Source organism: Nuphar pumila, chromosome 3 (genome assembly GCF_984573655.1).
Source record: "Nuphar pumila chromosome 3, dmNupPumi1.hap1.1, whole genome shotgun sequence".
Taxonomy (NCBI): domain Eukaryota; kingdom Viridiplantae; phylum Streptophyta; class Magnoliopsida; order Nymphaeales; family Nymphaeaceae; genus Nuphar; species Nuphar pumila.
In genome coordinates, this window is record NC_143251.1 from 115,147,447 (window position 1) to 115,173,920 (window position 26,474).

A 26,474-nucleotide genomic window follows, 5' to 3' on the forward strand; every position below is an offset into this window, starting at 1 on the left:
TCAAGATGCTTAAGGGTATTTTTATAGTCATATTCACAAATCCCCTTCTCAAGGAAATTATATCGGCAAGGAACAATCTTGCAATATTTTGAAAAACTAGAATAATTTCAGGAAAATAATAAAACCAACATGATAAAAGCATGATATTTTAAAAATAGGTGATATTTTGAAAATATGGGTTTTTTTTTGGCAAAATATCAGCCTTTAAACATTCATTATATTTTCAAAAGTAGCGATGTTTAATAGACAAATATACATCACATGGACAGATAAAAGGACACCGGCGGCACTATTTTGTACAATTTCCCGTTCAATTGTATGAGACAGGAGTAGGGATGGCAGTGGACCGGGGGAAAACGGGGCCCTGCCCCGCCTCACCCCGTTTGGACTAGGGATGGAGGTTAAAATCAAAACCCATGTGGGGATTGACTTACACTTTCCCCACCCTGTCCTCAATTCCCCTTAGTAAAATGCTAAAATACTCTTTAGGGATGACTGTGGACCGAGGAAAAATGGGGCCCCACCCGCCTTGCCCTGTTTGGACCAAGTATGGAGGACATGAAACTAGGATGAATGCGAGGATGGAGGGTAGAATTTTGAGACGGGGCGGGGGTGGAGACCTTGTTTCCCACCCTGGTCCACTGGATCTAGACAAGAGACACCATGGTTTGCTATACTGGTAAAGTGTTTGAGCGATCCTTGCCACAAATATTATTGATATTTTGAGATTAGTGAAACCCTTGCCCAAGCCAGGAAAACCCCGGGTGGGGCCCCACAACCACCCTGCCTTACGTGGCCCTCCCTTGATCTGGTGCCTTCATCTCAGTGCCCTCACAGCCACCCCACTGACCATGCAGGCAACCCCCACGGTAGTAGGGTAGCATGATTTAAAGCAATATTTCTGATGTTCAACATTATCTTAACTATGACGCAACATTTTGGGGAAAATGCTTATATTGAAAATATCATGTTTTTAACATGGTTTTAACCCACGATTAATAAATTATAAATTTCAATATTTTTTGTTATTTATGGGTTTAATATGTTTTTATATTATATGCAACTATTTTTGAGTTCTTGAAGTACAACTAGGAACAAATTGTAATATCAAATATGACGGTTAAATGGCGCACAAGGGGCTCCGCTCGTCTGGTAGGGGCACTACTGCAAAATATAGCTATGGCGCAGTCAAGAACTGCCGCTATAGCCTTGTTTAAATGCCACTGAAGCAAACAACAGCAGTTTACCGATAGCTGCTGTAGGTGTTGTTGTTGGCAACAGTGACAGTTTCACAATCTACAGCTGCAAGTACAACTGCCACTGTAGGTGTCCTATAGCAGCAGTTTCATATTTACTCTACAGTGGCAATCTAAAACTGCCACAATAGGTCCTACTTAAGGCCCGTTTTGGACTGCCACGGTACCAACAGTGACAGTTTAAACTGCCTGTAGGTACCATATAACAGCTCTTACAAACTGCCGCTGTTGACCACTCAGCATTAGACAAACAGTGGCAGTTTGTAAACTGCCACTATTTCCAACCTACACATTTTTTTTAAATAATTGGCTGTAAAAAATATAATACATAAAAAAAAACACAAAAACATAAAGGAAAAATAACGAGAGGAGCAGGTTCATTGGACACCAAGTGAATGATTTGCTAGTATTCTTTAGCCATGATGTCTCTGCATATCTCTTTGTAAGCACAATAAAACGAGAGGTGCAGGCTCATTGGACAAATAAGGGAAATTAGAGAAGCGGGAAGTCTGATTCAGTATTTTTATGTGTGCCAAATTCAGGAGCATGTGATGCATGAGAACTCAAACAAGAAGCATGTTTACCATAGCAACACAAAAACAAAGTAAATGATTTTTTCTTCAAAAAAATAAATTCTTGCAGGCTTACCACAGTGCAAGAGCCAGATGAAACTTGGGTTTGACTATTGGATTGGGTTTTGGCAAAGCATGGACCGGAAGCATTACATTTGAATGGAACACCAAAAGATTCATCATTACAAGTATCCAACAATATGTCATCAGTTTCTTGACATATTCCATCATCTGTTCCCTTATAAACTGAAGAAAACCTTGTTTCTTCATCAAGCTCAAAGTCCTCAGGAAAATTAATACCCCTTTCCTGTTGATGAACAAGCCAGTGTAAGGATAAAGGAAAAATATGAAGTGAGATTAGTTTAAACAATATGCTGGTTATTTCATCTATACATACAAAATATAAGTTTGTGCTCTCTCAAAAGGACAAAGCATTTAAAACATGCATACAACATATAAAAAATAAAAAAATCCATGCTTCCAAAATCACCTATAAATTTTTGAGAAGCAGTCGAAGTTTGTATCTCATGCATGCATGCTTGCGCACAAACATGGCAGAGTTGAGGTTGTGTATTGGGTAATGTGAAAAGGTTGAAATAGGAAATCCTCATTCTGATGGGAAGTGCAGAGCCAAGGTTCCTAGAAAAATGAAAACCTAATTACCAGCTAGCTAGGCAGTATCTGGGATTTACACCAATGAACCTTTCTTTTTATTCGAGCGAACTGAGAGAAGTTGACAGGACATCTCTGTGAGAACAGAGAAAAAAGACCCTTCAAGCAGTAAAAGAGGCAACGTTTTTAATTGTTTCCACGGGCTAACTAAACCGAATAGAGTAGACACATGGGATTCCACACCTTACACAAGAAAAAACAGAATTCTAAAAAGCAATCCCATGTAGATGGGGCTAGGCTAATGATGGTGATGCAATGTTTTACTCAAAAAGGTTGCCCCTAGCCAAAGAATCCTACCATTTGCCACAAGTGGAACATCTTGGGTTTGCATAGATAGCTGATTAGAAGATTCAACAATTTCAGCACACAGATTAGATGATATCCTTCCTTCATCTGAATTCCAGCACGCTATATTATAAAAACAGTAACAGAAAAAAATAACTCTAGCAAGATATTTAGGATGAATATAAAAAATCCAATCAGAAAAAATTGCAAAACGTTGCATAGTCCTTAAGCTACATAAGCCAGATAGAATACCGTCATCTGAATTCCAAACAATTAACAGAAAAAAAAAAACAGTAACAGTCTCTATTTGTGAATTCCAACTATGATTTCAGCAGGCACAAAATAACTTCATCTGAATTCCAGCAAGCTATATTATAAGAACAGTAACAGAAAAAAGAAAACTCTAGAAAGATATTAAGGATGAATATAAAAAATCCAATCAATTAACAACCTTGTAAAGCATATAGGGTGTTCCAGTCTCTATTTGTGATTCTAGAATAGCAAACCAGAGCTTTTGCGTCGGCACAACCTTCTTTACCTTGCCCCATATTGAAAATCAGAGTTGCTTAAAAAATCAAATCAGAAAAAATTGCAAAAGGTTGCATAGTCCTTAAGCTACATAAAACAGATAGAATACCTCTCTTTCATACTTAGCATAGAGCATTTCAAATTCATCACCCCAACAGTCAGCTAGACCTGGAGATTTATTGGGACAGAAAAGTGACCATGTTTCATTATCCTGAACCCTCTTCATGAAGAGATCAGGTGCCCAAACTGCATAGAAAAGATCACGTGCTCTGTTCTCTTCCTGAAGTGACAAAACAATGATAACACTTCATGAGTTGACTGATAATATAGACTGAAAGAAACATCAAAATTATGCCTTTTGGTTGGTTGTTGCACATGCCGACTTGAGACAGGTAGCTTCTTTCTGAGATGAAATTCAAAAATATCAGCATGCCATGGTTCCAAATACACAGCAAAAGCCCCAACAAAGAGAATGTAAAGGATTCCTTAAATTCAAAGGACCAAGTCAACATATACAATACCAAAATACATCAGATGTCGGTAAGGTCTTGCCAACAGTAACAGATACAATATCAACAGACTCTTTTAAACTTCAAACTAGAATAACCCACTAAAGGATACACCTGTAAGGTACAAAAATACACACAAATTTGCATAGCACTCGGCAAACACATAGAAAGACCTAGCATTTCTGGAAAAAATTTAATACACCTGTTGAGGATTTAGTTTCAGTCATGACAGGTCCACAAACCCTCTTCTTTGAAAACAATCCAGTATCTCCCTGCTGACTTGAACAAAAGGATTTTGCAGTTGGAGTCACTAAATACTTTGTGAAGGAAGCCCTTGAAAGATGGAAGGGGCTAATAACAGTAGTGCATCCAATAGACAAATACGCTTTTGGTGATAGAACCTAAAAGCATTAAAACATTATATTATAGAAACATCTCAATGAGATGTCTACTTGGATAAAATTATACTTCATAAAAACTATACCACAGAGCTCCAACACTAATGCTAAAAAGCAAAACATAAACCATTGATCAAATGTGTTATAATCAAGAAAACTGTGAATACTCATTAAAATTAATCATGTCTCACTTGTGTAGCTTCCACATGATTGCACCAGATTGATGTTGCGAACTCCACAGGTTGCAGTGACATGCGTGTTGCCGAGCTTTGAGAATTGGACTGCGTAATGGCAGACACCACCAGAGGCTGCAGTGATCAGAAGGTTAGCAGATGGCCTGCTCTGATCGAGCTTGATTCCAGCAGCCTGGGTAAGTGCTTGCAAAGCTGTAAGGCCAGCTACTCATAGAGATGCACCTTCAGCTGCTGAAACCTCTGGGGGTCTCTTAACAGTCAATTTATGATGCAGAGCAGGTCCGGAACATCCCAGACGTCACAGACCCAACAGCAGCATGAAGAATGCTCCGGGTCCCAGACCGGTCCCGAGACCCGGATCCAACTGAAGTCTTTAAATACCCATCCTAGGGTTGCATGCAGGGGGATTGAATTCTGAAAAGTTCCTCTGTTATTTTGTTTCAGCCGCACGTTCTTCCTGTTGCTTTATTTCTTTAGCATTATCAGCCATTTGTGTAATCCCGGTTTGTCTTTGTTTTTATTTCAATGTTATCATTCTCAACTTGTGAAACGTTATCAGGCGTTTAATATATTGTGGCTCGAGGAAGTTGATCCGAGCATTCCTTTCTTCAAGCGTGACCATTGGGTATCATATATTGCACAACCTTGCATTGGGGAGGGCCATCCCCACATCAGTCCATTAACGGACAACCGACTTCCGCACTGCACCAACAGATCTCCATCAGCACCCATTACGAGAAGGTCAGCCTCACCCTCCCCACTGCATCAAAGTGGTATCAGAGCCCAACCCCTCTTCCTTGGTCAACGGCATGTCGCAAGAAGCGAGGGACGATCCTACGAGCAGGAAGGCGCAAGAGGAGACTGGCAACGAAGATCCAATGATCCGGATGATGGACATGTTGACAACGATCCAGAAAAATCTACTATGCCTAGACAAGGAGGTAGCTAGTATGTCGAAGTGCATGGATGGGTTCGAGGTGCGGTTGGGCGTTCTTGAATCGCCGGTAGGAGCGCCCACAAAGCCAATAAACCAGTTATGTGAGGGTGCAGTCCACCCAGCGAATACAACAGTCGTCGATCCAACCCAATTGAATGTCCAGCGTGTTGCGTGACGTGAGGGCGCTGAGGAGGCCTTGCACAGGGATGCGGGTCACGACAACCTCTCACAACCGGTACCCTTTTTTCACCCAGGCATGCTCAAAGCTATCGATTCTGGAGTGAGGGTCATCCAGCCGAACCCAGTGTTCGCTGACGAACCCTCCAGCTATGGAGTGAATGCACAGGCCCGACCTCGAGCCACGACCCCAGGTCCGCAGGCCAGACCGGGTCTGCCGGGTTCGAGCGTAGCCCAGGGTCAGGGTGTTGGCACCACAGCGTCAGCCAAGCTGGGGGTTGATCAGGCCCGGACTGATCAGGCCCAATTTCCTTAGACTAAGCGTGGGGGCGCTGCTACAGCCCACCAGTGCGCAGGGGGTCACAGACCCTTGTGGATGAGTCTAAACCCGAGAGGGTCCGGCCCAGAACTAGGTGTAGCGGGGCCCAGACCCGGGGACCGCCCTTTGGGTCCTCGGAATCGGGTCCTAGCCTCGAACCCCTTCGTCCAACCTACCCAGTTGGGCCCGGTTCGGGGTTTGTCCCGGATCTGGCCCAACCCAACCGTTTGACCCTATCATGAGATCCGAGACCAACCCAGGCCTGCATCGGACCCGGACGGAGCTCCTGTTTTACTTTGAGCCGAGTCAAAACCAGACCCATAATCATATGGATCATGGATCAAGTTCAAACCAAGCATTTTACCCCCTCAACTCGATCCCAGATCCAACCTATCCAAATCTGGGTCCGACGATTACTTTAGGATCACACCCGATCCAAAACCAATCGGGTTCAAATCAACACCAAATCCAAAACCCCTACCCAAACCCAAATCCAACTCAAATTCGAACCCATTATTCTACCCAAATCCAGACCCCTATTCCAATCCAAAATCCAACCCCTATCCACATCCAACCACAAACTATTATCCGAACCCAAACACTAACCTAAACCAAACCTATCATCCAAATCCAAACCCTAACTCTATTACATACCCAGTCTATCCCCCTTTGTTGGGACCACCTCCCCCACCAGATCCTCAGCAGCGATTTCAACAAGTTCCTCCTCCTGCTCGGAACTCACTGAGACCGCCTCCAGCAGCAACAGTATTGGTACAACGTGAGCCGGCGCGCCCAGAGGGCCAGCCACAGGGTGATAGAGATCGACGCCCTCAACAGGTCACGAGGCACATGCTGATGATAATAGAAAACAAAGAGTTTTTAAACAGCAGAAACCAGTGACTCTGCAGGATGTCGAGACCTTAATAATCATTTTGAAGGAGGCTTTATGGCATCTCCTGTGGGTGGTTCCTATAAAGAACTCTATAAGACAGAAATCTATTGTGAATCTTTCTAGTCACAAGCGACTTTCGATTGAATTTATTGACCAAAGACTTAGTATTGTGACATCTAAGCTTTTGGCACAGTTGCAAGATTGGAATAGCAGGCGGCAATTTATATCACCTGATGACTTTCATGCTCACGAAGCAATCAGCGAAAATTTCTTTTCTCAGGTTGTAAGTGAAAACACGAGAGCCAACAACATATTAAAGCAATCTCCTTTTATGGTGTCATTTATGAGCAGAGTCAGAATTTACACTTCACAGTTGGGAGCTATACGACAATCAAATGGGGCTCATGCTGTTTTACCTAGACATCGATTTAGAATAAGACGTGATTGAATTGTTGAAGATGCATTTAGTCAGTTGAGCCTGTTGTCTGAAAAGGATCTTAAGGGAATGATCCGGGTGACATTTGTCAATGAATTGGGAGTCAATGGGGCTGGCATAGTTGGATGAGGGGTTTGTAAGGATTTTATGGAAAACATAACCAGAGTTGCTCTTGATGTGCAATATGGCCTATTTAAGGAAACCTCTGATCACATGTTATATCTAAACCCTGCCTCAGGAATGATACATGAACAACACCTCCAGTACTTTCGGTTTCTTAGATCAATAGTTTCATACGAACAAAATTATTGATCATGTTGTATTGTGTGAATTCATCGTGCATTCGCTTGATGTCCTCCAGGAGTGATTGACTGAGTTTTCGCCCAACTTCGTCGGTGGATGTTCTACTGAAATGAATAAGGAATTTGCAATGAACGATATTGAAATTATATTATACAGTACATAACACAAATCACAAAAATGGCATGAAAGAGACGGATTTTGATGAAAATAGAGACGATGTGTAGACAATATACGCCTGATTCGCCATCGTTGGTCGTGTAGCTGTCTTCGTCTGCCTCATCGACCACAATTTGCTATGTAGCTAGTTACATGTTCGAGTGACGAACTCCAGGTTTATAAAGGAATCGTCGGTTTGACTGTTGCTGGTTCACGAAGTAGAAGATAATCACACCGTCCAGTACTTGTGCGACTATTTATGAGGTAGAAGATCTACTGCTCAACCACCGTGATCAATGAATAATGTACGATCAATGAAAAAATTGTCAATATATCCTTTGCTGTCCGTATGAATCGCATATGTGTCCTGCGATTTACATTCAATGACGACGAGAAAAATTGTGATTTCTGAACGACAAACATACCTTATCGTTGTTGACTATTATCATTCAACGGGGAACATTACCATGTTTTTTTGACAGCATACAACACAAATTTATTTTGCGATTTTCAGTACAGGAGGTAGAGAATTACAACGATTTGTGAACATCAATCATTTCTTATTGATCTTTACTTTTATCATTTCTGAACGTCGATTACATGCCTGTGTTGACCGAATAAATCGCAAATGTGTTCTCTGATGTTCATTCAGTTTAGGGTATAGGGTTTATGTTATAGGCAATCGTGTTGAGGCTTCATGTTGAGTTTTTGTCTCGATTTGTACTGTATTATGCTATACGTACATCGATTTCTGTATTGAAATCGTTACTTTGTTATAAATTTCTCATAAAATTGATGCACAGTATTTGAACTACGAATCATTGTAAATATGTATTAAGCGTATACGAATGACTGTTATAGATTTCTCATACAAATCGCAGTCGGATGACTGCACAAATCGCTATACAGCGAATACGAAATCGATTCACGTACCACCAAGCACGGACCACAAATCGTCACCGACAAATCAAAATCCAGCGAATACGAAAGACTTCCTCGGCAAGATCAGTGGACGTCCTAGGAGTTCTGCTGCGGTCCAAATAAAAAGGGAAACCCAACAATTTCTCAGTAAACGAGCTCTGCTGTAAACCCTAAACTCTTAACAAATTCGACAATGTGGAAATCGGGTCATGCAAAGAGGCATGACAACTTAATTAATAGCCCAAACGAGATTCCTGTGTACCAGTTTTCTCTTGCGAATTCATCAGAGCCTGTCATGAAACACAAAATATAAAACACTGCCTTAAGTTTCACAAGAAATGCAAACATCATCCCAACATTGATTACATACCAAAAGACTTGTAAAACTGAAGTTATCGTTGCCGGAAATCTGGTCGGGAGGAATGAAGGTTAGCACGTTGGGTATTACATCTTTAGGGTATTGCTGCATGTTGGACATTATACGAGTTAGATATTGACAAGCTTCACATAATGAGAAGCAATATAATGTCTTACATACCTGTTCATGAAAAGGGCTTTGTTGCTTTTGATTAGAGGTTGGTTGTTTCTTAGACCTTTTCTTGCCAACCAATTCTAGTGCACCCTTTGTCCTCCGACGACTGCGATCAGAGGCAGGTTTTCTTTTGATACCCTTCGCTTCATGAATATGTCCATCATAATCAACAACGTTCACTACTGACTTGTTGAAGATGATGTTTAGGCTACGATGCAACTTCTCAGGAGTGTCAAGCGAAGCATGATTTTCACCTACGTTGTTTGATCCCATTATCTTCGACTGGTATTCATTCGTTGCAGCGGACTGAAGGTTAATTAACTGCATGTTTTCAAGTAACTCCCTTGACGCTTTTCTCATGCATACATAGCATTCTTCACATCTCGATGCCAAATCAGCAACATGCATACATGACCTACACAGTTGTTGGTAACGGGAGGCTATGTGGCACTTCTCGTCGACACCAGATTTACTCACATTGTCCATATCAAGCATTTCAATCTTTGCTTGTCTTCTCCATCTTCGCATTACATAAGACTCTGGTATTTCTTGTATCTTCTCTTGATTAAGTGTCCTTAATTCATGACAACATAAAATACCTTTGAATTCATACATTTTGCACGAACATTCAACTCTTCCATTGTCCACATTGTACGTGACATTTGCTTCTTGTCTTTTGTGATGCTTTTCGCCCTCCCATAAAATACGGTATTTGCACATATTCTCGGTTTGCACGGGTCCTTCTATATTGCAATTCATGACATGAAACACATCTTTCTTGATCCATTTAAATACAGTTAGTGTATACAGATCTGCAGGTCGCATCAATATTTTCATGCCAAAAGTTGGAGGTCGTGTATTGAAGCATTTCACGTCATGTTCAAGCTCATTCTGTCTTAGACCGTCTATAAATAATTCATATTGTTCCATGAAGCGAAACATTGTTAAACATGAATACAATGTTTTCTTCAGCGTGGCATGCATAGATTCAGCTCTTTGTGTGCTTATCATACCTGCACAAAAGTATTGTCTTCCATATGCCAATGCCCACTTCTCTTTTTCTGCAAATAAATTTTGTAACCACAGACAATCTTCAAGGTCGTGTGTCTGAATCATTTCCTCCCAATCAGACATAAAGGTGATCTCGTCTACGCTCTCAAGTACACACCTAGTAAACTTTTTATCAAACCCTGTCTTTTGATTAAATATGTGTCCTATGTTCTTTGCTGCATTTTGAAAGATATGCCACAAACATAGCCGATGATGTGCATCTGGCCACACATGAAACACTGCAGCCGAAATTGCGTGATCACCATCTGTAAGTACAACTTTAGGTTGCTTCTCGTTCATTACCTGTGTAAATACTTTGAACAACCACTCAAAGCTTTCCTTTGTCTGGTCATACAAAAGCGCGTCGCCTAATATACAACTCTGTGAGTGATGGTTCACTCCGACAAACTGCGCAAATGACCACTGTTCAGTATTAATCTTTACTGTAGTATCAAATACAAGCACATCATTGAAGCATTCATAATCTACTCTTGACTTTGAATCGGCCCAAAACATATTCACAGCATATTCATCTTCATCCAGTTGCATTGCACTAAAGAAACTAGGGTCATTGCTTGATTTCTTCTGTAAGTAATCAACCAAAGAACAGATTTCTCCATTCTTCATGTTATCTGTCCTCTTCCTTCTCAAGTGGTTTCTTAGATCCAAATGTGTGAATGACACATTATCACGACCATCGTCTGTGTGGGCAAACAAATTGTATGTTTTCCTTGGTGCAATGCCGGCGCTATCGGCTATTTCAGTCATTGTAGCATGCGCTACAGTTACTTTACGATGTGACCTTAACATAGGAGTCATAATGATGCAGATAAATCATTATTATGATCGCTGATTAAAGTATGAACTAGAAATTTTCTATTCGGATGTCTTCTCAAAACCATTCTGGCTTGACATCCACATCTTGATTTTGGCATGCTCCTTGTTGGATTTCCCATTGATTTCTTCCAACCTTGCTTGGAACAAACATATGTCTTTCTCACCACGACACTCTGTGCATTTTTTGACCAAGAAAACCTTCTCACACTGAAGCCAACTTTTAAGGCATAATCATTGTAAAATTTATATGCAGTTTCCTCATTATTAAACTGCATTCCTTCTACCGAAACATAGTCAAGTGTACTTCCATGTTCATTCGCAGTGCCGACACTTTTATTATGTGTACTGTCATGATAATCTACCTCATTATTGAATTGCATTTCTTCTACTGGAACATTCAAGTCAAGAGTGAGTCTAATGCTTGCACCCTTCTTATCATGTGCATCATTAGTGCAGATGTTCAATTCTTCAGTTGCGTTATTAGTATAGATGTTCAATTCTCCATAACTTTCAATTGATTGAGCTAGATCATCTTCATTACAACCTGATGATAAGCTCAACAATGTTATAAGCAATATATCAGTTTGTGTTGCCAGCAAAATAACAAACAAATCGATATTAACTAACAAAACAATATCTCACAAATCGGTAGTAGAAATACAATGCATATAATGAGTGAATGTAGGATACCTGATGGGGTAGAGGCCCTTCCTAGCATTTGTAAACAAGCATTCTTGTTAACAGGTCCCAACGTCTTACAAATATCGATAAGTTTCCAACCATCGTAAGAACAAGATCTACCTGCAGTAACAAAACAATGCCTAAATGGCACACAAGACGGCATGTGTTCTTCATCGACAACATGATGAGATGGAAAGCTACTCACGACGCTTTAATGGCTCTGGTCGGAATGTTTGTGCGTCATTGCTTTCTTCCATAATGTCTAACGACAATGCAAAAGAAGAGAAGACACGAGAATTTTTTGTAAGCAATATATCATGTTGCGTTAGCAAGCGCATACGTTTACTACGATTTAATCAGGATGCATATAACAACGGATACTGATAAGGGTTAGCAAGTCAAAGAATCGATTTAATGAATGACAGTATAAAAGCAAGTGCGCTTTCATATTTGCTTATACTAAGCATCGAGTTGTCACTTACCATGCCAATAAAAGACACGAAATGTCGTACATGTGTGTTGACGATAACGATGTCAGTAGATCCAAGAGGCTATGAAACGAGTTCAATACAAATCGCTGACAGAGCAACGATTTGAATGCGTGTAATGATGTGTTTCTGCACACACACATTTTCAAAGTCTGTGTACAAATATCTTATGAATACATATTACAAAACATATAATATCTTACAAATCGATATACATAACGAATAATATATTGAAAATCGATACGGCAGTTCAGCATAATAACTTACAAATCGACAATACAAAACCATAATATCTAAAAGGTCGATAAATATATCACACAATAAATTACAAATCAATACGGAAGAAATTGAGCATAATAGCAAACAAATCGATATTAACTAACAAAATAATATCTCACAAATCGGTAGTATGTTACTAATACAACGGTTTGAGATACAATGCATATAATGAGTGAATGTAGGATACCTGATGGGGTGGAGGCCCTTCTTAGCGTTTGTAAACAAGCATTCTTGTCAACAGGTCCCAGCGTCTTACAAATATCGATAAGTTTCCAACAATCGTAAGAACAAGATCTACCTGCAATAACAAAACAATGCCTTAATGGCATACAAGACGACATGCGTTCTTCATCGATAGCATGATGAGATGAAAAGCTACTCACGACACCTTAATGTCACTGGTTGGAATGTTTGTGCATCATTGATTTCTTCCATAATGCCTAACAACAACGAAAGTGAAGAGAAGACATGGGAATGTTTTGTAACACAAGGCAGGCACGAGAAGGCGACAATGTGTTATAAAACAAGATACAAAACAAGGCGAAAACCTCGACTGAAGACGAAGGCAAAGTTTGCGTTGACAATGGGAGCTACTGTTACAACAGATGGTGCAAGAATTTAATGAATAACGAACGTCTATACCTTAAATAGTTAACATCAAACTTTCTGGATGGAGGACTTTTTTGTCCTTTTCTCAAACCGTAGTTTTTCAACTTTTGAATGAAAGATATTTTTGTCATTTCCTCGAACCGTCATTTCAGAGCAAGAAAAGCAAGTAAGGGTGATTAAGTCTTTGCAATAGCACCAGAGTCCGATGCAAAGTTATGTCAACATACATGGGAATACGAGCCCCATGTGAGTAAATACGTGGCGCTCATTCACCTCCCCCACCCAACACAAACGTGGGATTGAGTGAATCATCATGGGACCCGTTTGGAGTTCTTCGGTGCCAAAGATTCTGGTACCCGAGTATCTGTTGTATGAGTGCCCCAGAAGAGATTCATCCATTCTCACTGCAAGGACATAGAGAGAGTGTGAACAAAAAACAAAAATCAATTTTTTATTTGTTTGTTTTTTGGGGGCATTGCCAGAATATATAGATTGTTGCTGGAAAACCGGGTGTCGTCGGAGTCGTTGACTGTTGCCGACGAAAATAAAACCTCCAAAGCGATTTCTGAAACCGCCGCTGGTACGATGGTGGTAGGTTACCGGAGAAGAGGAGAAAAAATCATTCAGTTTACACCCAAAACCCACGTTATCTAAATATCAATCTGTCAATATAGTCAAATGAAAGGGGATAAGAATGACAATAAATATAATAATGAACCAACAAATGAGAAAAGCGTGGAAGCGCGTGCACAGGCTGCTCATTTTAAACGGAAACCATTAAAAAATAGGAAGAAAGATGAGAGAAGGAAGGCGTGTGTAGAGAGAGAAAGTAAGAGAGAGATTGTGGGTGGTGACAAAGGAAAGGGGGAGAGGGAGGAGACTCTTCCTATAAATAATAAGGCCTGCCTTTGTCTCTGACATCTCTTCCTCTTTCTCTCTCATATTTGGACGAGGGAGGAGGGAGAAAAGAAAGGACAGAACAACAAAACTCAGGAAAGGAGGAGAGACACAGGAACAGAGGAAGAGATGGCGAAGTACGTGGAGATATTGGACTTGGGGGTTAGGATAGCTGCAAGGTTCCATTCTCACTGCCCGCAGACGGCTCGAATGTACTACAAGCCACCGATCACCGACCACAACGACGCCCTGGACCGTCGCCCCTCCGACGCCAATCCGCCCGATAGCTGCCGGACCAACGCTGCCGCCTCTTGGAATTTTCCGGTGTCCGAGATCATTCTTCATACCGTTGTCTGATTGAAATCTTCAATAGTTAATGTTTTTCTTTTTCTTCTTTTTTTTTTTAGGGGGAAGGGCACCCACAACTCTCCCTCTCTCTCTCCGTCTGGGTAATTGTTATGATGTGAGATCCCTTTATTCTTACCATAAATCATACATTCTTCTCTTTCTGAACAAGATCTGTTTGCAATATTTGTCAGCAGTCCCTTTTCTTTCTTTCTTTTTGTATTCTATGGTGGTGACTTGGGACAAAAGTTGGGGATCATGATTATGTCCTTACAACTTTGCATTGTTTACATTGCTTTCTTTATTTTTCATGGAGTTGGAAGAAACCGTCATCGGTGGTAACAGTCGGTTCTCCGATGGTGTAAAACCGTGGCGCATCCTTCAACCCCAGAGAGCCACCTGCTTCAGATTAAGCAAGGGGTGTCCCTGTGGGATTTGAACCTAGGCTGCCCGTATAACCTGGAAAATCAGTTTTTTATTCGTTTTTTTTGGGGGCATTGCCAGAATATATAGGTGTTGCCGGAAAACCGGGTATCGTCGGAGTCATCGACTGTTGCCGACGAAAATAAAACCTCCAAAGCGGTTTCTGTCAACTGCGGAAACCGCCGCTGGTAAGATGGCGGTAGGTTACCGGGAAAGAGGGAAAAAACTCCAAAACCCACGTTAGTTGTCCCTCTTAAAAATATGTGTGGTTGCTGTGCTGGGTGATGCTACTTTGTTTAAGCTACAATCTTATTCGGCGGTCAAAATAATCAAAAGGCAGTATAGTTTTGACAAAGTATGAGCAGTACGACCATTGATTGTTAATTTCCAAGAATGTTTCAGGCAACCAAAAAAAGTAAAAGCAACAACAGAAAAGCTTAAGGGGGGTAGGCGTAGTGGGGGCGGAGCCTTGCCTGAGTAAAGATTCGATTTCCACGGGCGTCACCAGTCTGCACAAGCCAATGCGTAGCATATAGCATAGGCCCCGGGCACCTGGCATGACAACCGTAGGTACGGCAGGTTGAGCCATCACCATCAGGTTTTCGTGCCGTGTGCGGTTTTTTCGGGTTATAAATAAATAAAAAAAACAATAGAAAAGCTTGGTCACCTAGCCAACCTTGGCCCACCTAAATAATTTACGAAACAGAGTGACCTAGTAGGTCAGCTTCGTCTGTGGTGCCTAATTTGGCATCATTTGAAACTACTTGAACCGCTATTGAAGGTGTGTTTGATATGCATATTGTGGTGACAATAAGTCGTCAGAACCCACTTCTTCACAACCAAAGGAGAATGATGCAGAGCAGGTCCGAAATGTCCCAGACGTAACAGCATGAAGAATGCTTTGGGTCCCAAACCCGAGACCCGGATCCAACTGAAGTCTTTAAATACCCATCCTAAGGTTGCGTGCAAAGAGATTGAATTCTAAAAAGTTCCTCTGTTATTTTGTTTCAGCAGCACATTCTTCCTGTTGCTTTATTTCTTTGGTATTATCAGCCATTTGTGTAATCCCTGTTAGTCTTTGTTTTTATTTCAATGTTATCATTCTCAACTTGTGAAACGTTATGTTTAATATATTGTGGCTCAAGGAAGTTGATCAGAGCATTCCTTTCTTCAAGTGTGACCATTGGGTATCATATATTGCACAACCCTGCATTAGGGAGGGCCATCCCCACATCAGTCCATTAACGGACAGATGTGGGGATGGCCCAACAAATCTCCATCAGCACCCATTACGAGAAGGTCAGCCTCACCCTCCCCACTGCATCAATTTACGAATCGCCAAAGCATATTCGGCCAGCCCACCTCCTCGCTGTGTTTCGGTTTCAATAGCATATAAACACAACAGTGAACACCATCAGGCACATGTCAAAAGAAATTATGAAACAAATAATCTTTTCTGGCAGTTTAAGCAGATCTTTTTTTTTTATTCTAGTAGTTTTAACCATTAGTAAGAATGATTCCAATACTTATAAATTGTGTCTAAAGAATAATAAGCAGTTTCATATCTTGTTTAGATGAGAATGAGAAGCAAAGTCAACAGGATAGTGCTGTAAACTTACAAAGGTATTGAGCATGCTAACCACTTTGTCACCTACTTTGAAGTCTTGAACTCCATGACCAACCTCAATCACCTCTCCAGCAACATCTGAAAATGTTTTTTCCCCCTCCCACAACAAGATACCACCAAAGTTAACCATCAATAACTTGGAATTAGGTGGAACAAAAAATAATGAAATAAGATGCATTATAGGAAGTGGGCATACTCCTTGGTACAACACACTGACCAAATCAAATAGTCATACTCCCTGGTATAAGACCCTGACCAAATCAAAGAGTCATACTCCTTAGCACTATTACCTGGCACAAATGAAAATTTGGGTGGGAGAAATGGCCTCAGCATGCCAATCTGAATTTTCCAATCAGCTGGGTTCAAGCTTGATGTTTCCAACTTTAATAGAATGTCATCCTTCTTTGGAGTAGGAATTGGAATCTCAACATGCTGCAACATGAAAACATGCAACCTAATATTACATAACCAATGACATATAACAAAGAAACAATTTCAAGAATAATACTTTTCAACAAACATAAGACTCCCATAATGACAAGGACTTTCAATAACAGCAGGAGATTTTGTACCAAGACATGCTAGGAAGGGAATAAACACTGAATATCGCCTTGATTTTGCAAGATGTGAATGAGAGGTAAAGGGACAAATGACTCAATTAAAGCAGTTTATCCAAATTATTAGCATTGCACTACCTCAGTCTGTCAACAATAGCCCACAATGAACCAAAACATCACAACAACAATCAAGTTTTACATTAAAACAATTAGTTCAAAACTCATTTATTACTAAACAAACCATGGCAAACACATCTACAAGGTCTGATCGACTAACTGATGCCTGCAACCATGACTTTCCACTCGAGAGTATGGGAGCCTTGAAGGTACCAATGATAAGCCCATCTGCAAACACTTCCAATTCGATAAACTTCAAATATCATCCACATCTGAGCTTATGCCACTGATAGACTCTTTATGAAAGTTTGTGGCGTTCTTTCCTCTTTTCTGTGTAAAAGGAAATGCTATCTGACTTGACTATCCAACATCCACAAACTTGTCAGTTTACTTCTGGCTACCATTCCTTTTCCAAAGCATCTAGATATTTCTAGCACTTGAGTAATAAGACCATCAGAATGACCACAATATTCACCGAAGAGCACCTTGAAATCTTCATCAAGATAACCTAGTGACATAAATGAAACTCTGCAAATTACAAAATGAAAAAAGAACTATGATATTTGAACTGTGAAAAATAAACTGTGAAGATCTCTACCGGTATTTCCAAGAGACAATAAGGGAGGCCCACAATAAAGTCTTATAATATAATAACATTCATTGACATCTAGGCAAGCTAACATATTCTTCACAGCTGTAGGAAATATACTACGGAGTTACCAACCAGATGCTCCAATAGAGGCAGCCACCTATCAAGTATTAATGCTGCTGCTGCTGACCACTAGAATTCTATTTAAGATGCCAGTTTGGGTTCAGCTGAAGGCTGAAGTTTCTCCAACACATGTTTCAATCATAGCATATAGGACAACCAATCTTCTCATGTGTGAAGAGAATTGATCCCTTCTTACCAAAATCCATCTTTCTGTTAGATTGAACTCAAAATTGAAACTCCACCCAGTTATATTTTCTTTTTTAAGGAGATATATGTATATCAAAATCAATCACGAATTCTGGCAATGAAAAAAATTTATGAACCAAATTGGCAACAGTATGCCAAAGGAATTCTTTTATATACGTGAAGCTTCATAAAACAATTTTCACACCATCACACTCACGAAAATCAGTACATGCTCAGGCATCAAGATTTAACTAGATAACCAAATGAAGAACGCATTGAATTTTTTGTTTCATTATTTAGGAACAACCTTTCAAGGTAATCACGTTTTCAAGTTTACAAAAATCAGACATCGAACGTTGTAGCCATCGATGCAACATGGAATCTTTGCGGGAAGGTGAAAACGGCAAAATCAGACATCGAACAAAGACTGCAGGAAATCTCATGAAAAAACAGGCAAGCTAAAATAAAAAACAATCCCATCATCATCAGAACCAAACGAAGGAACATAAGCCCCAACAAATTCAAGTATAGCAGAAGAGCGCAAATACATAACGCCAAGACTCCATCGGAAGAAGAAAGGGGAACGATCCACACCTTTGGAAGAGGCGAACCACGTGACGAGATCGGCGGCGAACTGCTCGAAATTTTGGCAGGAGCTCTGGCCGCCCCACTCCTTCTCGACCGCAAACCGCAGACATGTCCACCGGAAGAGGACGAGATGGACGGCCTCGGTGAAGAGCGACAGAGTTTCTTCGAGAGCTTGCCTTAAATCAGAGTCAAAAAAATGGAGAGGATGTGTTTATTAATTTCCCTATTCCATCGTTTCACAATCAAGATCACTATAGAATTCAGAAAAGGTATCAAACACGATAACGATTAAGAGTTGAACATTCAAGTTATACCAAAATCCAGACAAATGCAAATGACCATATAAAACATAATAAAAACAACAGTAGCAGGAGGTTAGGATTATCATAATAAAAACAACAGTAGCAGTGAGGAGGTTAGTATTATCTAAGAGGCTAAGGCATATGAAAATAAAAGTACTTTCTTTAAAGAAATTCGCCTCTACATAAGATGCAAACAGGGTTTGACATCTTTCTCCCAGGATACAATAGCCTCGACGATTTAGATCGGTGCACTCCGACGTTTGATCATCATTCGAAAACAACCTCTCAAAATTGTTGTTGCAGAAAACTCCTTTCTAAAAAATGCAGAAGAGTGAAAGAGAGAGATAACAAGATCACAAGAGTCAGGCGACTTCATGTCTCTGTAACCCTAATCCTAACCCACGAACGGTTACAAAACATGAAAGAAACCTGTTACAGAATACAAGGGGTCATGACCCGATAACGGATCGATCCGTTATCCATTTCTCTTAACTCATTATTTAATCCAAATAAAAAACAATAATCCAGGACAAAAAAATCATTGGACTTAAAATGGATATAGCCCTAAAGAGCCAATTACCCGAGCCCGAGCCCAACTCGGCATGACACGACGGACGTGTGTGTGGTAGCCATCTCACTCCCTTATTCTTTGGAACAAGTGTAAGAATCTCCTTGTAGGTTATATAAAGCCCACAACTATTTTGAAATCCTTCAATATAGGACTATTCCATATCATCAAATTTCAAACACACTCCATAAATGAGTGGTCCCAAATGTTTTCTTTATTTGAATTTTCTCCTCTCCTCTTCTTACATCCAACATTTCCCTACAAATTCAAAGAGTGAAAACAGGAGGAAACAAAGAAGCAATATGGAGTAATCTGCAGTAGAACATATCATGCTTTCAGTAATGGTACCTTCTGGTTTGAACCACTACCTTAGTTGACTAACTTTACCTCTACAGGAACGAAGTGAACTAAAGTCTTGAACTTGAACCTTTGATGTAGGAGTGTCCATTAGCAACAACACGATAAAGGTTCTGGTTGTAATCTTTAGGGGCGGCACGTTAATGGTCATGCGCCTGAATCTTGTTTCATGAGTGACTTCAGGAATAACCCAATTCCTTAAACTGCGGTCACACAGTCACACTCACATAGGTGGGCTTTTCTAGAGATGCACTGCTAACATCTCGCCTAGAAGACTTTGAACTCATTCAGAGTTTTAACTCTTCCTTAACTTGCAGCTACAACACCTTTCCAGAATAATCAGGGGAACAAACACATATACATAGTATCATATTAATAAGGTGTTTTGCAGTTCACCCTACAATTTGTTATTACCACATTGAACCTACTTTATGAGATCTCCACTCAGATAGGTTGGGTTGCCACTGTAGTTGAACTACTGATGGGTTTCAGTCTCATCTCCTCTCTGGATTTCAAGACTAATGACTTATCTAGTTTTTTTGTTAATGGATCAGTTGTGTTCTCTTTGGATCCAACATAGTCCACAGCAACCACTAACTGAGACACCAATTTCCTTACAGATTTTATTCTGACTTGGATGTATCTTCTTTACTTTTAATTATATTTTGTGTTTTTGATTTTTGCAATTGCGGTCATATTGTCACGATGCACATATATTGTAGGAATTGGTTTGCTCATTAAAGAAAGTTCTTTAAGAAGTCCCTTTAACCATTCAACTTCCATTCCTATGATATCTAGAGCACAAAGCTCAACCTCAAAAGTAGACCGTGACAAGATGGTCTGCTTTATTGATCTTCAGGCGACTGCGCCACCACCCAAGGTAAATGCATACCCTGTTACGCCATAACTCTTAGAGCTCATGGCTATCCAGCTCACATCACTATATCCCTCAAGTACGACAGAGAATCTCTTGTAATGCAAACTCAAGAAAATAGTTCCTTTCAAGTATCTAAGTACCATGTTCAATGCCTTTTAATGAGTGTGATTTGGACAACTTGTGTATCTACTTAATTTTGTCACGAAAAACGAAATATCCAGTCTCGTTCAATTTGCAAGATACATCAAACTTCCAATAATCTGGGAATACCTTAATTGAGACACAGGAACGTCAGTCGTATTCTTATAAAGAGAAGTAGAAGGGTCATATAGAGTTGCTACAGATCTTCCTTGGTTATAGCCAAATTTCTCAGGTACTTTCTCAACATAATGAGATTGGGAAATAACTACACCATCAGCTGAATGAGTCAGCTTTAAACCTAAGATCACATTTGCAATTCTCATATCCTTCATATCAAATTTACTACTAAGAAATGACTTTGTCTTATTCACAATTCTCATATTGGAACCAAACAATAAAATATCATCTACATACAGGCATAAAATAATACATGCATCACTTTTAACTTTGCAATAAACATATTTATCATATTCATTGACAACAAAGTTAAATGATAAAATAACATTATCAAACTTCTCATGCCATTGTTTAGGGGCTTGTTTTAGTCCATATAATGACTTAACAAGTCTACAAACTTTATTTTCATTATCAGGAGCCACATAACCCTCAGGTTGATCCATATAGATCTCTTTTTCAAGATCACTATGCAAAAAGGCAATCTTCACGTCTATTTGATGGACCAAAAGATCATAAATGGAAGCCAGTGCAATAAGCACCCTAATTGTGGTCATCCGAGTAATCGGAGAATAGGTGTCAAAATAATCTATTCCCTCCTTTTGTTTGAACCCCTTGGCAACCAGTCTCGCCTTGTATTTATCAATGGATTCATCTGGTTTTAACTTCTTCTTAAAGATCCATTTTCACCCAATAGTGGAACTACCACGAGGGAGGTCAACCAGTTCTCAAGTGTTATGAGAAACAATGGAGTCCATTTCACTCTTTATGGCGTCTTTCTAATGCCTTGCTTTTGGAGAAGTCATTACATTACAAAAAGTAGGAGGATCATCATCGATAAGGTAAGTGATATAATCACTTCTCAAATCCTTGGTAACCTGTGGTCTCTTGCCCTTTCTTGGTTCAACCACTTCCTCAGTCTCAATTGGTCTATAGTGGGAACAAGATGGCTCAACCCCCACATTTGTCATCATTTTCACATGTTCGGGAATGAAATCAGAAGTTGAAGGTATATCTAAAGAAGAAAGATTCTGAGGTACACCAATTTTAATGGGAAATACATCCTCAAAGAATGTAGCTTCTCAAAGCTCAACAATAAAGTTTACATCTATGTCAAATATCTTAGACTTAATTACTAAAAACTTATAGGCATAGTTGTTCTCTACATAACCCCCAAAGACAACATCTACGGTTTTAAGACCCAACTTCTTCTTGTTGTGCTCTGAGACAAGTACCTTTGCAAGGCACCCCCACACTTTGAGGTATTTCAAGCTAGTTTTCATATTTCTCCAGAGTTCAAAAGGGTTATTGTCCTTATGCTTCTGAGAAACTCTATTCAGAATATGGCAAACCGTATTCAGAGCCCCCTCCCCCCCACATATAGGTAGGTAATCTAGAACTCCTAAGTAGAACATTCATCATGTCAGTTAGGGTTCTATTCTTTCTTTCTGCAATCCCATTAGATTGAGGAGAATATGGAGCGGTAAACTCATGAACTATGCCAAAAGATTTGCAATATTCATCAAGTTTGTTAAAGGTATATTCTCCCCTCCTATCAGACCTCAATCTTTTAAGTTTTCTACCAGTTTGTGTTTCTGCTTCATTCTTAAAACTTATCAAAAGCTTCATCTTTTGATTTTAGCAGATACACATAGCAGTATTTAGTGTCATCATCTATAAAAGTGATAAAGTACTTTTTATAATTTCTGGTTAACATCATTAAACTCACAGATATCTGCGTGCACCAGATCCAATATTTCAGAATCTCTAACAACCATATGGAATGGTTTCCTATATTGTTTTGGTTGCACACAAATTTCACATTTTTTAGTTTTATCTATGAAATGCTCAGGAATCATCTTCAAGTTCATCATGTGTTTCACAAAATTAAAATTCACATGACCCAATCTATTATGCCACAAGTCAGATGATTCTATATTATAAGAAACATTAGACAATGAATAAAAAAACACTATTCTCTAATTTATTACTGCAAACATATTCAACACGAAGTTTAAATAAACCATCATCTAAATACCCCTTGCCAATAAATGTTTCAGAATGTAAAATAACAACTTTATTACATTTAAAATTAAATTCATAACCCTCTCTAATTAGACATGAACCACTTAAAATATTTCTTCTAACTGCAGGCACATGGTGCACTCTGTCTAGAGATATAACTCGTCTGGAAGGAAACTTTAGATCCACGCGTCCAATCTCCAACACCTTTACAGCAGTAGAGTTGCCCATAGTCACGAATCTACCTTCAGTAGCTTGGTATGAGACAAAGACAAACTTATCAGCACAAACGTGCACATTAGCCCCAGTGTCAACCTACCACTCAGTTGTCTCATAAGTAAGATAGATTTGAGGGTTAACAGAGACATACTCAGTGCTGGTACCAACGACTTCAATCACCATGTTGACTTGAGGAGTACCATCTGTGGTCCTATGAGCTTTGACTTTCTTGGAAGAACATTCCTTAGCCCAGTACCCAACCTCTCCACAGTTCCAGCACAGTTTGCTCTTTGTCTTTTTCTGGATTTTGGGCTTAGGTTTGAATTGGTTTTTCATTGCAGGTTTCAGGTTTTGTCCCTTGCCTTTAAAAAATCCAATCATTATATTGACTTTAGGTTGTTCAATTGGCATCACAACTTGTTTCTAACTCTTATGCTCTTCTTCAATGGTTATGGCTAACATAAAATCACCCAGGGAGATCTTTTCTCTACGGTGCTTGAGAGACATACCAAAGTCTACCTATGACTTAAGAAATTTTTCTATGATGGTCATAACTTGAAACTTCTCCGGAAGTTTCATCTCAGCCTCAGTCAAACTGTGAAGCAACAACAGAAACTCGTGTGTCTGTTCAGTGACCGACTTGCCCTCTACCATCTAATATTTTACAAACTTGGCAACCGAGTACTTATCAAGACCTTGGTCTTCGATATTGTACTTTTTGTCAAGTTGATCACATAAGGCTTTAGCAGTGGTAGACGAGGAATAGTATACATCGAAAAAGGTGTTGGACAGAGCCAACAGAATGCAACCATGACATATACTATCATTCTCTTTCCACTCTACAGTCGCATTAACCATAGCAGGATCAGGGTCAGTCTCAGAAATCAAAGGGCATTCGAGTTTCAGAACAGAAAACAAACCTATAGTTGTGAACTAGATTTTCATGCGTTGTTGCCAGTGCTTGAAATTCTGACAGACAAAATTTTCAGGCATACCAGACATGTCCACTTTTGGTACAAAACTAGATGAAGTCGACATGCTTAGAATCTTCTCTAAGACTGTTATATTAATTTTCTGATTATATCGTTTCACAATCAACATCATGATAGAATTCAGAAAAGGTATCAACACGATAATCATGATTAACAGTTAATCGAAACATAAACAAGGAGCAAACATGTCAATTTTCACATTATACCAAAATCCAGACAAATGCAAATGACCAAACAGATGCATAGAACATAATAAAAACAACAGTAACATGTTAGTATTATATAACAGGCTAAGGCGTATGAAAGTACTTCCCTTAGAGAGGATTCACCCCTACATACAGTGCAAATAGGGTCCGGTGTCCTTCCCCCAGGATACAATAGCCTCAACGATCCGGATCGGTGCACTCCGACGGTAGATCATCTTTTGAAGACAACCTCTCAGAACCGTTGTTGCAGAAAACCCCTTTCTGGGAAACGCAGGAGAGCGAGAGAGAGAGATAGCAAGGTCACAAGAGTCAGGCGACTTCGTGTGTCTGTAACCTTAGCTCTAACCATGTTTTATAACCCACGAATAACGGATCGATCTGTTATCAATTTCTCTTAACCCATTATTTAATCCAAATAAAAAACAGTAATCCGGGACAAAAAGATCATTGGACTTTGAATGGATATGGCCCTAAAGGGCTCCTTACCCTTACCCTTACCCTTACCCTTACCCTTACCCTTACCCTTACCCTTACCCTTACAGGCTCGCACGGCACGCAGGTGAGCGTGTGTGTGGTAGCCATCTCACTCCCTCGTTCTTTAGAACAAGTGTAAGAATCTCCTTGTAGGTTATAAAGCCCACAACTATTTTGAAATCATTCAATATGAGACTATTCCACATCATCAAAGTCCAAACACACTCCATAAAGGAGTGGTCCAAAATGTTTTCTTTATTTGAATTCCCTCATCTCCTCTTTGTATATCCAACAGGATGGAGCGGGAGGCCAAAAATTTGGGGGGAAGGGGATTCCTTAACTTCAACGGAAGTCGGAACTGCCGCCGTAGGTCACAAAAATGGGAAGCAGGAGGCAAAAAAATAAAGAGCGGGAAGGGAGGGTGGGGACGTCCATACCTACAACGGCAGTTTAAACTGCGACCGTAGGTGCCCACACTCAACCACGACATTTTTCCCAAATTGTTCGTTGTTTGTGTCGTTGTTTCCCGTTTTTGTTGTAGTTGGGTGATTTATGTAGTCACCAAGTTAACAGGATATCATGAGTTTGAAACCCACGGGGAGCATCCTTTGTCGCAAGATTGAAGCTGTGTGTACCACCAAGGTGGTATCCCATTACGTAAACGGGGTCTTGTGCCAGGCTGAAGGCCCAGGTTCAAATCCCTCTGTCACATGGTACTTAAGAGATATCTGGTAGGGGTCTGCCTAACCCCAGCTTGCCTTTGGGTAAGGAGTATCTCAAAAGTTTAAACAACCAAATGCCATCCAATGTACGGTCGGTGATGGGAGAAGTTTCCCTTGTCCTAGCAAAAAAAAATGACAGTTTATGAAGCATTTTGATTAATACTATCCAATTGGCCACTAACAGTGTGCAATGTTGGACTAAAAGCCTTTGATTTGATATGTTTTTCTTTATGTGGTGAGTCCCCGGCAATGTTATCAGTATCGGTGTGCATCAATATGCATCTTATCGGCAGAATTTGGATACGCTGCAGGCCTGAATAGGCTATTTTTAATAAATGTAAAAAAAATATCAAAACATATTTTTTAATATTATTTAAATCTTTTTAACACATGTCACGTTATGATTGACACATAATATTTTTTATTATTTTTTGGGCTGATACAGCATCGTATCGGCCTATGCAGCTGAATCGGTGGCCCAACGACGATTCAGGGCGCATACCGATACTGACAATATTGGTACCCAAGTTTGGCTCCATGATGAAATTGGGAATTCAACTTGCATTCCTATTTCCTCCTTGGCTAGATCACATTCAAACAATCAGTGGCTCATAGCATTTCCATCCACCAAAACTTGGAAAATCTGGTTGTTTCTAGTAATTTATGAAATATTTTGATTTTATACATTTTAGTTATTTCAAGTGTTTTGTACCTAAAAGACATTAACCTGATTAGGCTCCACACTTTATTTTAATATTTATATGGAGAAACCTCTCCACTAGGATCAGAGATCTACCCACCCTGGTTCTGCCTGCTATGTCATTGTCCTTGCAGTTGGCAGTGTAACATCTCATATGTTTACTCCTCGCCCCTAGGGAGTCGCCATGCTCAAGCTTGTCCAAGGGGTGACACCCATGAGATTTGAACCTAAACCACC

At 39.9% G+C, this 26,474-nt stretch overlaps 1 protein-coding gene across 1 annotated transcript in view; it reads right to left on the bottom strand.

The window, feature by feature from the left end:
• Nucleotides 1-1,748: 1,748 nt before the first annotated feature.
• Nucleotides 1,749-26,474, bottom strand: part of LOC149843384 (uncharacterized) — a 48,029-nt gene continuing 23,303 nt past the window's right edge. Inside the window, exons 2-5 of the mRNA XM_090000901.1 lie at nt 18,490-18,659; nt 16,614-16,755; nt 16,316-16,401; nt 1,749-2,135 (exon numbers count right to left, since the gene is read on the bottom strand). Coding sequence (XP_089857027.1) covers nt 1,749-2,135; nt 16,316-16,401; nt 16,614-16,755; nt 18,490-18,659 — 785 coding nt within the window. The remainder of the gene's footprint in view (nt 2,136-16,315; nt 16,402-16,613; nt 16,756-18,489; nt 18,660-26,474) is intronic.